Below are 12,540 nucleotides of genomic sequence, written 5' to 3' on the forward strand. Positions count from 1 at the left end.
AGGTTTTACTGTACTAGAGCCTAAAATACTGTAACATGTTTGTAGAGATATAGAAAAATGAAATTCACTGGTGTTTACATAATTGTTTTACTCCAGTTTAATCACCTTAATAAAAGGTATGTTCGACTCTTAATACTCTGTATTGATATCATGTTGTTCATTTCAAAGAAAATCTTGGTGACTTCATGAACCCTAAGTGCATGGTCCTGAAGTACACATTGAATCCACTTTTTTATTTTTTCACTTTCATTACAGAAAAGCATTAGACAAACACAGGAAAATGGAACGCATTTCAAGCATATAAGGCAGTTCAAAAACAAAATATATAATATGAGCACATATATCAATGTATATATAAATAATAATGGAAAAATCTCAATGTGCTGAAACTTAAGAAAACATGCATATAGAAAAAAAACACCAGCAAATTAAGAAAACATCTTCATTAGTTTGACAGCAGAAGTGTTGTAAATCAATAAAAATTACCACAAACCCTCACGACTCATGCGTATTTTGATCTAAAAAACTAAAAACAAGTTGAATAACATTAGCTGGTTGTATTTGCATTATGTTGTCCTTTCCATCATTAACCTACTAGCAGGCCTGAGTAATTCTTTAAATATTTAATCTACAATTTAATTTGACTTTGTTTCAATAATAAAGGAGGCATTTCGAATTTATTTTCATTAACTTTGAAATTCTATTAAGTTGAGGATTTTAAGATAATTCTGATTGTGTCAGTTTATTTAGGCTAATAATATGCAAAAGACAAACGAATCTTGTAATCAGGGTGTTAAAATAAAGAAAAACAACTCACCTTTGAGGTCACCTACAACTTCACTGAGCTATAATCACTGCAAATAAGCAAATCCGTCACTGTTTTCAGTTCACCCCATTGAAGCATTTCCATTCTGTGTCTTTGCATGTGTTGTGAGGATTTGGAGCGCGTTTTCTATTTGTGTTTGCGTTGCGAGAATTTTCAACGTGTGCCGTCTAACACGTTATCTTAATATGCGGGTATTTTTCTATTTGCATGCATGTGTTTTCTTAAGTTGCAGTGTGTAAAGCTCTCTCAGCCACCGTATATATCATATTATAATTAGTTTTATAGTTTATTTGAAGACCAATGTTTTTTATTTATGAACATTACTTCTATATATAAATTTTTGCTAAGATAATTAACAGATTTATTATTTTAAACTGTTTATCAGGGAAAATATATTTCTTAAAACAAAATACTGTGATGTTTAGGGTTTTATAAATTTTTTCGCCATGTCTATTTTAAAGACATAGTTCACCTAAAACTAAAGATTCTGTCATCATTTACTTATTCAAAATAGAAAATATTTCAATAAATATTATAAAGGGGTGAGTAAACAGTGTAAATTATCATTTTTGGGTGAACTATCCCTTTAAAGTCAACCTCAAAGTATAAAACATGAAATAAAATAGTGCGCTATCACTAGTTTTCCCACCTGACATGATTGCTGCTCCTTCAAACCCGAAAGCTTTAGTTGACCATTGATTCCACCTCTTCCCACCTATCCCATCTGAAGTGACCTGTCATTCAACTCAACTTATTATCCTCACATAATAAACACACAAAAGCAAGCATGTATTTCAGATCAGTGCTCAACAAAACAAAAAGTACAAAAAAAAATTAAGGTGACAACAGCAAAGCTCCAAAAGTATCATATTTATTTTCTTACAAGACCATCACTTAGCATGTCACATTATGTTTTTCAAGTGCATAAATTTGATACTTTTAAAGCTTTGGTATTGTTGCTTTTGTATACATTTTTTGTACCTAACATAATCAATGAAATCTGACTCCTGCTGCTGATCTTTGTTCTATTGCAGTGTCTTTTCTCACACAGAACTAAATGCTTAATGATAAAATCATTCATTGTTCAGCTACCATTCAATTTCACTTTGTTTCTTTCAAAGACTTTTTTTGGCCAGGAAAGGCTTTTCAGACTTGATGTTCTCAGCACTGTCAACACACTTGAAAAATGCTTGAAAAAAGGGTTTGTTATGGATACCTTTAAACGTGAAATGCTTATTGAAATCTTTTACCAAAAAAGCATGATCTCAGTGTATTCTCATTAAAAAAAGTTATAGCAGTCAATTCTTTCAATGCAAAATAAACTATACAGTAAAGGGGCACTCTACAGACTGATTTTGATAATTCATTCACTCATGTGGATGGATTATGTTTATGACACTGTTTAAACTGACCACAAACCAATTCCAAAATGGTTTCTTTTCTCAGTCATCTCTTTCCTTTTTAATATATCCTTTTATATATCCTATATATATATAAATAATAATAATAATAATAATTAAAAAATAATAAAAATCTATATATACATATATATATATATATATATATATATATATATATATATATATATATATATATATATATATATATATATATATATATATATATATATATGTAAAAAAATTCATCAGTGCTAATCAGAAATCTTTAGTGTTAATGGTATTGTGTGTAGAGCATGTCAGATTGTAGAAACTGAATGTGTATTCAGAGCATGATGATAAAGGCGATCAGAGGAAAACAGAGGATCAGGAAGCTCTGAGTGACACTTTTAGCTCCATTACACAGATTCCCTGAACAACAAGAGATGCCCTTAACACTACTGACTGACGCAGCATCACAAATGGATTTGGAGACACAGCCTTTTACGACTGCTGTCTGGCCTGCGAAACTTCCTGGCGAACAGAAAGAATACAAAGCTTAATCAAAGACTGTATGTGATCAAAAACAGAGATTTAATGCATGACCTCTTTTTCCAGATTCTCACCTGTTGCTGAAATGCAGTGATCTTCAGTCCCTGTACATCTCAGAACCTTTGAGCAGCTCTTCCCATTACAAGTGTAACATGTGTTTCCATTGGGAGTGCCAGCGCTGGGATCTACAGGAGGAGAAAAGAAAGGTCTGTTTATTTTCTGAACTCCTTTAACTGTTGCATTATATAAAAGCACATCCAAAAAGTCACACCATTTATTTTATTTTATGATTGAGTGTTTTTGAAAGTAAAATGAGTGTTGACTTATTGAGAAGCCAGTCATGTGGATATAGTCAGTGAAGTATGATACCTGGAGCATCCTGGACGTTACACAGGTCACTGTTACAGCAGTCTGAAGACATCTTTATAATGCCGAAGTTCATGGACCCACTTGAGCAACCAGCAGCACAATCTTTAGCCTTCACTTTAGAAGTAATGCCAACTAAAAGTCAAGAATGATACAGATATCATAAATGAGCAATATCACACGAGTAGCAGTGTGATATAGCTGTATAAAGGCACTGGTGGAAGGTGTATGTTGGCTCGTGGCTGCAGGCCGAGTGCCTTGGTGTCCCACAAGTGCTGATATACAGCCATATCGCACTGCTACGGGTGTGATATTGTGTTTATACAACAGTTTGATGACATAATCCTGTATTTAAAAGAGTAAATCAAACATGGAGAGTCTCAAAAACTCTTTTGTAAGAAAAACTACTCTCTTCCGCCTTTCATTCACATCACAGCTGACGTCAGAACAGCAGAAATCGATAATAATTTACCAACGTCACTTTAGAGCTAGTATTTGAATGATTCTCTAGCGTAATGTCTAAAGTGATGACAAAACGGGTGATTTTGCTCACATTTTAAGTGTTGAAATGTCATCAGTCTACAGAGAATTCTTATATTTCTCTGTTGCAATCGGGAGATCACAATAATTAACCCCGTAAAAGCCAAAGCAAAGCAAACACTACCAGATTACTATGGTATAAATACAGCACTACAACATACAAAAGAGAGAAATCGACATAGGAAGTCACTTACCTGTTTTAAAATGATTTGATCAGCTGTGGTTTGAGATTTACATGGAGTTTTTCTCCCCTAAGGACTTATTATGCTGTCTTTGTCGCCATCTTGTGGCGGAACATCAACCATGCTAAGTAAGACAGGCGAACATGCTTAATCTCCAAAATTATTAATATTTTAAAATAGGTACTATACTTATAAATAAACTACATAGTTGCAATCTAAATAACTATATTCTCACCTAAAAAAGGCTCAGAAGTACATTATGTTGTCCAACAGCAGCAATATTTGTCCAACTGTAGTGAGTTTATTGATCTGCTGTCACTCTATGTGGGCGGAGTAATACACAAGGGTGAAGAGGCTGTGCAAGTGCTGTTATTACGGGAATATCGGATGGCTATCAGACAAAGATACCTTAGAAACCTAAGCTGTGCTTCTGTAGAATTCCTTCAGAGAAAGATCAGCCAGAAAGGCGAAATTTATGGATCTGTGTTGAATGGTATCATCGACCCATAACAATCCATGGTACCTATAACTGACAGTGCGTTTGTATACTTTTTATACAGTTTCTATTCTAATTTGAAGGTCAAGTGCAATTAAAGTATAAATAGCAGAAATGAATGAATCCACTTGTTAAGTGGTGATGTATGGAGTACTGTTTCTGGGTCCGCTATTTATTTGAATTAAAAAAAATATTTGTTTATGATCACTTTTTAGTCATATCACACATTAAAATGAATTTTATATAAAATCATGGTGTACATGACAGTCTCTTGACTTGCATCACTGACACCAATATTTTAACAATTTATAAAAAATGTATTACTCTCTGGCAGATTTTACTTTGGGAGAAACGCTTAATACTCTATTACCTGCGACTCGTTTGTGTTCTGATCACATGTGCTTGGCTGTACACTATATCAATAAAGTGTTTAGACTTTTAAAAACACTGTTGTAATACATTGAGCCACTAAACATTGCTCTTATGACGTTTTTCTACAGGAGGTAAACGCGAATTACTTCCAAACACTTCAGATGTGTGTGTGTGTTAGTAAATGCAAGACTATTGATAAAATCCAGCACAACACTGTATGACAACGCTTCAAATCACTGATCTAGAGCCTACAGCTAATCAATCTGTCACATTCTGGAGTGCTTTACGGGTCTAAAGAAAAATATTAATGATAAATGATCTTAAATAAAACTATTACATTTATAGAGATGGTATATAAGTATATAACTTTACTCACATGGGAAACGAGGCCACATGAATGGTTTGTGAGCACAATTAAGTGCACACAGCATACCATATCATCTGATAATTGTAAGAAATAAGTCCAAAAGGCAGCTGACTGTGTAAAGCCACATAAAACAACACAAAAATACGATGAATATGCCGAGATCAGTAGCTAATCTGCCGAATTCAGCTGAGGTGAAGTGACGGCGACCAGCGAGACCTAGCTGTCACTCAAGTGGCCACGCCCTTAATTATGCAAACTTAAAATAACCTAATATAAAGGAAATGGATGAGTTATAAAAAAATTCACCCCCCTCACAGTTGTCATGAAGGGTAATAATAGCTATATGAACCAAAATCGTTCTTTGTACCAGGCTGTACCAGGTCTAAACCAAGCGGCAACCTCCCGCTCTCCCTCGGGAGGCCAATACGGAAGTAACTGAAACTGCAATTCATCAAAATTCCGCTAGTCCTGGCTCCATAATAGAGCAAAGTGCAATTGAGCCCACTGTTAGAATGGCCAACTTTACAGCAGAAAAAAAGGTGTTTACAGCCTGGTACAAAGAACGATTTAGGTTCATATAGCTATTATTACAATCCATGACAACTGTGAGGGGGATGAATTTTTTTATAACTCATCCATTTCCTTTATTTTAGGTTATATTAAGTTTGCATAATTAAGGGCGTGGCCACTTGAGTGACAGCTAGGTCTCGCTGGTCGCCATCACTTCACCTCAGCTGAATCCGGCAGATTAGCCACTGATCTCGGCATATTCATCGTATTTTTGTTTTGTTTTATGTGGCTTTACACAGTCAGCTGCCTTTTGGACTTATTTCTTACAATTATCAGATGATATGGGATGCTGTGTGCATTTAATTGTGCTCACAAACCGTTCACGTGGCCTCCGTTTCCCATGTGAGTAAAGTTATATACTTGTATACCATCTCTATAAATGTATTTGTTTTATTTAAGATCATTTATCATTAATATTTTTCTTTAGACCCGTAAAGCACTCCAGAATGTGACAGATTGATTAGCTGTAGGTTCTAGAACAGTCATCTGAAGCGTTGTCATACAGTGTTGTACTGGATTTTATCAATAGTCTTGCATTTACTAACACACACACACATCTGAAGTGTTTGGATGTAATTCGCGTTTACCTCCTGTAGAAAAACGTCATAAGAACAATGTTTAGTGGCTCAATGTATTACAACACTGTTCTTAAAAGTCTAAACACTTTATTGATATAGTGTACAGTCAAGCACATGTGGTCAGAACACAAACGAGTCGCAGGTAATAAAGTATCAAGCGTTTCTCCCAAAGTAAAGTCTGTCTGCCAGGTCTAAGCAAAGGGCCAGCAGGTGTCTGTAGCTCCGCCCACTCTCCGCCTCTTTGCCCTTGTTTGGTATCCTGCCGTGGGAGCGATGACGCGCGAACAAAATGGCGGCGGTTGGCCGCGCCTACTTGTGGCTTCTTTTGCGCTCTTCAGAAACCTATGGGTGACGTCACGGATGCTACGTCCATATATTTTACAGTCTATGGTTTAGACCCATAAACCGCTTCACGTGACGTCACACCTAACAAGCGGATAGATTTTCCCTACCAGCAAATATTAATCTTAGTAAAATAAACCGACACCAAATATAAAAGCAAACACTTGCATGCTATAACGCCATCACTAATGATTAAGTCCCTGAGGAATATCCTAAAAATAATGTTAAATTTAAGAATGGGCTGTATGCACATCTAGTGTTTTTCAGCCAATGACAAACTTGCGGTAAAAGCTTTATGTGACTATTTTCAATTTCATAAGGTTGCTCTTACAGCATCGATGTTGTAATATAATTCATATATAATCAGTTAAATAGACTTAAGCATCCATTTGGTTGTCAAAGCATAAAAAGAGACGAAAAACCATTTAAACGCAGGCACCGTCATTAGCAGCAGCTGGAAACTCCATTGAAAATACTGGGGTAAAATTAATTTCCAAATTTTAAAGACATGACATGGAAAAATATAATTTAATGCAGTGCTTCTTGTTTGGTCTGATACCCACTTTGTATTGTATCTTAGCCAGGCAGTAAAGATAGCTGTTTTTTTTTAAGAAATCAGATCTTTAATGCGGCAATTTTGTATGGGATGCTGACTTATTATGCTGTCTTTGTCGCCATCTTGTGGTGGAACATCAACCATGCTAAGTATGACAGGTGAACGTGCTCAATCTCCGAAAGTATGAATATTTAAAAAAGGCACTATACTTATAAATAAACTACATAGTTGCAATCTAAAACCATTTAAACGCAGGCACCGTCATTAGCTGCAGCTGGAAACTCTATTGAAATACTGGGGTAAAATTAATTTCCATATTTTAAAGACGTCGCATGGAAAAATATAATTTAATGCAGTGCTTCTTGTTTGCTCTGATACCCACTTTATATTTTATCTCAGCCAGGCAGTAAAGATCGCTGTTTTTTTTTTTTTTAAAGAAATCCGATCTTTAATGCAGCAATTTTGTATGGGATTACAATTAACCGGAAGCCATCGGCTGCTGACTGAAATTAAAAATCTGTGTGCATATACCCCGTTGGAGCTCTGACAAGGACATGGCATCTTTAAACGACTAAAAAATGGCTGCGGGTGCAGGATATGGATCACAAGTGCCCACAATTTACAGTTTGTAATCATATCTTGGTTCTGTTCTGTTGATCTGTGATCCAAATATTCGTAGCTTGAAATAGATTGAAATATGAGCGGTTTGTGCTGCATTTCTATGGAGATCCCTGTGTAGGCACATCAGTTTTTTGCCCGCCACAGGTCACGTGACGGAATACTAGCAATTCCCAGTTAAAAACCGCTAAATAACACAGGCTTATCTGGGAACTTTGAATCAACTTGACTGTCAGTGAATAATTTTACATCTGAAAGATGTAACTGAAAGTCTCTTCACATTCCAATAGTAGTGATTAAAGGAAATGATCTAAATGTATATATTTGTACACTGTAAAAACTAAATCCATAAAATTTATGGCAAAAAAAAACGCCAGGTGTGGTTGCCAGTATTTTACCGTAAAAAATATGGGACATACCGTAAAAGTAATGTCTAATTTTTACAGTAAACTACCGCATTTCAGTAATTTATACCTGTAATATGTCTGTATTTTGAATTACCAACATCTACACATCTTTTGTTACACAGTTAGACACATTAACACAGCCATATGCAGGCGGTGATGAGAAAGTTACATAATGAACCAATGCTCATCACTAACAACTTTTCCCACAAGCAGAAAAGAGTGTCAGTGTACAGAAGGTGCTCAGTGTCATTCACACAGCTAGTAAACACCAGTACGGTAACACATATAAAATTAAAGTCTTTAAATAAACATTGTTTATCAGCATTAGATGTAGCATAAATCTCTAATGTACATCACTGATGGGGAAACAACTAAAAAGATCCATAATAGCGTCAGCAAAAAGCATAAAAAGTGATGTGCCATGTAGGGAATTCCAGGAAAGTCAATTTACGGTTATTCGCTGTATATACTAAGGAAACACACTGTTAACCAGGTTACGGATTTTCGCTGTAGCATTTTTACAGTTTTTTACCGTTGAAATCACGGCCATTTTTTACAGTGTTTTTTATATTCTGGGTAAGGCATAAGAAAAAAATTTTCATCTAATTAAATATTGATGTTTCCCATAATTCTGATAAGTAGCCCAAACTGTCTGTCAGCAAATATAGATTTGAACAACTGCTCACCCATTCACACAGATTCACACCCATTCACACAGATTTTCACATTGTAAACAAATCCTGCATTTCCTGTAGTTACTGTGTTTTTTGATTCATGGGTGTTTTTCATTTATTTGCTATTACAAATTGCATTATGGGATCTTGATCTCTGCCCTGCTGACATTTGATGTTAAAAATACAAATCTGTGGTTTAATTGAGTGACTTTATTGAGATTTTAGTCTTTTTATACAATATAGTGTGTGATAAATAATATATAAATATTTCCTAAGTTCCTAACATAAAAAGCATGGGTTTTATATCATAATTTACAACAGAAATCCAGACATTAAATCACTTCAAAATATTACAAATGTAAATAAAAGTCACTTTTTCAACAACAAAAGTTGTTGGAGGAAAGATCAAGGTCTCAAACTCAAGGAACTTGAGTTAAATTGAATATACTTTTACAGTCTATATTTACTGTACATTATTTTGTTACTGATAAAATAAATTCTTCTAGGAAATCACACAGACGTTTTTTTTTTTTTGTTGAGAAGTTACATTTCCACTGCAGCAGCAGTAAATAACACCAGCATCTCCATCAATCAAATACAACAGTAAAAATCCATATTATTGGACTTACCAATTTTTGTTACCACTGTTAGACTCTCACACATGGACAATCCACTCTGACATGTTGTTGCTGTCTGACCTGCACAAGATCCAGTCACTCCTGTGCACTGATAACAGCTGAGAGAGCGTCCTTTAGTGATAAAACAGAGATACATCAGTGATCTGTATTTATAATTAACATTAGTTGTCTTTGTACTGTACCTGCGGTGACAAATGCGAGCAGAAGAAAGAGTGAAATTTGTAGATCCATCTTTGATCAGGAGGAGAATGAAGTAACGTATCTCTGCAGAGCTCATTTTATAACTATTCAAAAAGGGGGAGGGTCTTAGGGAGAAAATGGAAGTTTAACAGAAGCTGAATGCATTTCTATAATCATAAAAATGAGCATTAGTAATTAATATTATAGCAAGTAGCAAATGTTTGTTAGAAATTACAATGAATCTAAAAATGTGTTTAAACCAAAATAATTAAACCTATGACTTTTCTTTGTACTGTAGAACACAGAAAGATAATATTCAGAAAAATCTGGCATTGTTGTTTTGTCAGCTTTGTGGGAATTTTTCATCATATAAAAACTAAAACTAACATACCAGAATTGAAAGAGAATCAGATTATATATATATATATATATATATATATATATATATATATATATATATATATATATATATATATATATATATATATATATATATATATATATGTGTGTGTGTGTGTGTGTGTAAGAATGGGTTTTAAAACCACAGCAGTATTGCCGAATGGGCAGTATTAATAGCTATAAATGTGGGAGAGCATTGATATTAGGTGATAGTATTGTATTGCAGTATGGAACAGTTAAGTGTTGATGTTAAATCAAAAGTAATTCACAAATACTTGAAAATGAAATGATTTAATGACAATAGTTCTGTATGGTTACAACTGAATTAATTACAAAATAATTAAAATGATCAAATATGAAATGATAAAGCATATGATATAAATTGTACCCAGCTTAAATGTAAAATTAAAGTTACCAGAGGTAGAAGGAGAGACACAGGGGGAGGGAGAGAGAGACAAAGAGAGCAGGCCCAGAAGTTAACCTGATTGCAGTAGAGTCAGAGAAGATAGACTCCAGAGGAGGAGAGGAGCAGAGGAGGAAAGCAGACCAGGAAAAGACAGGCCAGGAAAAGAGGCAGAGCAGCGTTTTACCACCTATTTTGTATCTTTCTTGACCATGTGACTAAAGCCCAAATACTGAGACATTCAAACTGACCAATCAACATGTAACCACATCGTATAACTCCCAAAGTCCACACACCAGGCCCTGATCTTATCAGTATCTGCCGTTGGAGTCAGTATGGACCTTCTTGAGTCAAAAAGACATGTTTTGTCATATAAACAAAATCATATGATAATTCAGCCTCTTACATATGTTCATTCATTCATTTTCTTTTCAGCTTAGTCACTTTATTAAACTGGGGTCGCCACAGCGGAATGAACCGCCAACTTAACCACTTATATGTTTTATGCAACGGATGCCCTTCCAGCTGCAACCAGCACTGGGAAACACCATACACTCTCATTCACATACATACACTACAGACAATTTAGCTTACCCAATTCACCTATAGTGCATGTCTTTGGAGCACCTGGAGGAAACCCACACAAACACAGACATGCAAACTCCACACAGAAATGTCAACTGACCCAGCCAAGAATCGAACCAGCGACCTTCTTGCTGTGAGGCGACAGCGCTACCCGCTGCACCAACGCATCGCCCATTATACATTTAATAAATGCATATTAAGCAGCCAGAAAATATTGTGACAATTCTGTTAAGTCATGCTGTATTAGAAAAAAAACTTTCACTGCCCATCCAAGTCACCAGCACACGGGATCCTTAATATGTATGCCCCAGGCTGCGTTTGATTGGCCAGAAAGTGTTCTAGTGAGATTACAACAATTATCTTATTTCTCTCCTTATTCATGTTTATCTTAGTGTGTTTACAATTCTAAAAGTGTGCCTCACACAGGTAAGTGGGCTTGAAAAACATCTTCTCTCTATTAAAAACACTTTACTTTAGCACTTAATTTTCTGAGCACTTCTGGGCACAGTTACTTTGTATAATTAGCATTCCTTGTGTGTATTGCCGCCTCTTGTGGAATCACTGAATACCTCCAAAATTCTAAGTCTCTTTGGACAAAAAGCATCTGCTAAATTACTGAATGTAAATGTAAAAGATGTGGCATTTTGCAAAAATTCCAAATAGAAAACAAAAAACAAAAACAAAAATCAAAACCACTATCAAAATGACAAAAAAACTAAACAAAAAGTTTTAGATTTTTACCTGAGAGTCCTGTTTTACCATTCTTCTCCACCAGGCGTCACTCTATTACAATCACTCAACAAAGAAGCAACTGAACACTTGTTTAAAGGCTCTGTATGCAATCATTTTGACTCGACTACACTGCAAAAAAAAATGCTTTTCAAAAAGAGTTTTTGTCTTGTTTCTAGTCTAAATATCTAACAGTTCCTAAATCAAGAAGGAATTTCTTAACATGTAAAAATATTGTCTTGTTTTTAGAAATAAAATGGCAAAATGAAGTGAGTTTTTCCATAAAACAAGCAAAATAATCTGCCGTTGGGATGAGAAAAATATGCTTGTATCAAAGTGAAAACTACATTATCTTGCTTACCCATTGGCAGGTTATTTTGCTTGTTTTAAGGGAAAAACTCGCTTAATTTTGAACTTTGTAGTGATGGTCCTTAAGTGTATAACTCTGTTCATTAATTTCAATACTGAAATAAAAAATCATCAACATCAGTAAATCAGAGACGAGTCCCAGAGACACTTGTTTATTAAAGTTTGTGTTGACATTGTTTAACCTGAACACAAACCATTGCCAACATTGGTCTCCTTTTTCTCAGTCATCTCACCTATTAAAGCAAGAAGACGTGACTCTAAAGTAGCTCCATGTTTATTTAGATGTGAACTATCTGACAATTTGTTGTTGCCTAATGTAACTATCAAACACATAAATAGAAATTATATTATAAAACTATACAATTTAAATTAAGAATGTTTTTAAAATATTATAGTGAAATGAAAGAGAGCCCTT

The 12,540-nt window shown here is 34.7% G+C and overlaps 1 protein-coding gene across 1 annotated transcript; it reads right to left on the reverse strand.

The window, feature by feature from the left end:
- Nucleotides 1-2,497: 2,497 nt before the first annotated feature.
- LOC130214741 (urokinase plasminogen activator surface receptor-like) lies at nt 2,498-9,666 on the reverse strand. The gene is made up of 4 exons (XM_056446550.1): nt 9,452-9,666; nt 3,124-3,255; nt 2,829-2,939; nt 2,498-2,736 (listed from the first exon to the last, which is right to left on the reverse strand). The coding sequence occupies exons 1-4, from the start codon at nt 9,594-9,596 to the stop codon at nt 2,549-2,551; spliced, it is 576 nt and encodes a 191-aa protein (XP_056302525.1). The 5' UTR covers nt 9,597-9,666; the 3' UTR covers nt 2,498-2,548.
- Nucleotides 9,667-12,540: the final 2,874 nt, after the last annotated feature.

This window comes from Danio aesculapii, chromosome 21, assembly GCF_903798145.1.
Source record: "Danio aesculapii chromosome 21, fDanAes4.1, whole genome shotgun sequence".
Lineage (NCBI taxonomy): Eukaryota > Metazoa > Chordata > Actinopteri > Cypriniformes > Danionidae > Danio > Danio aesculapii.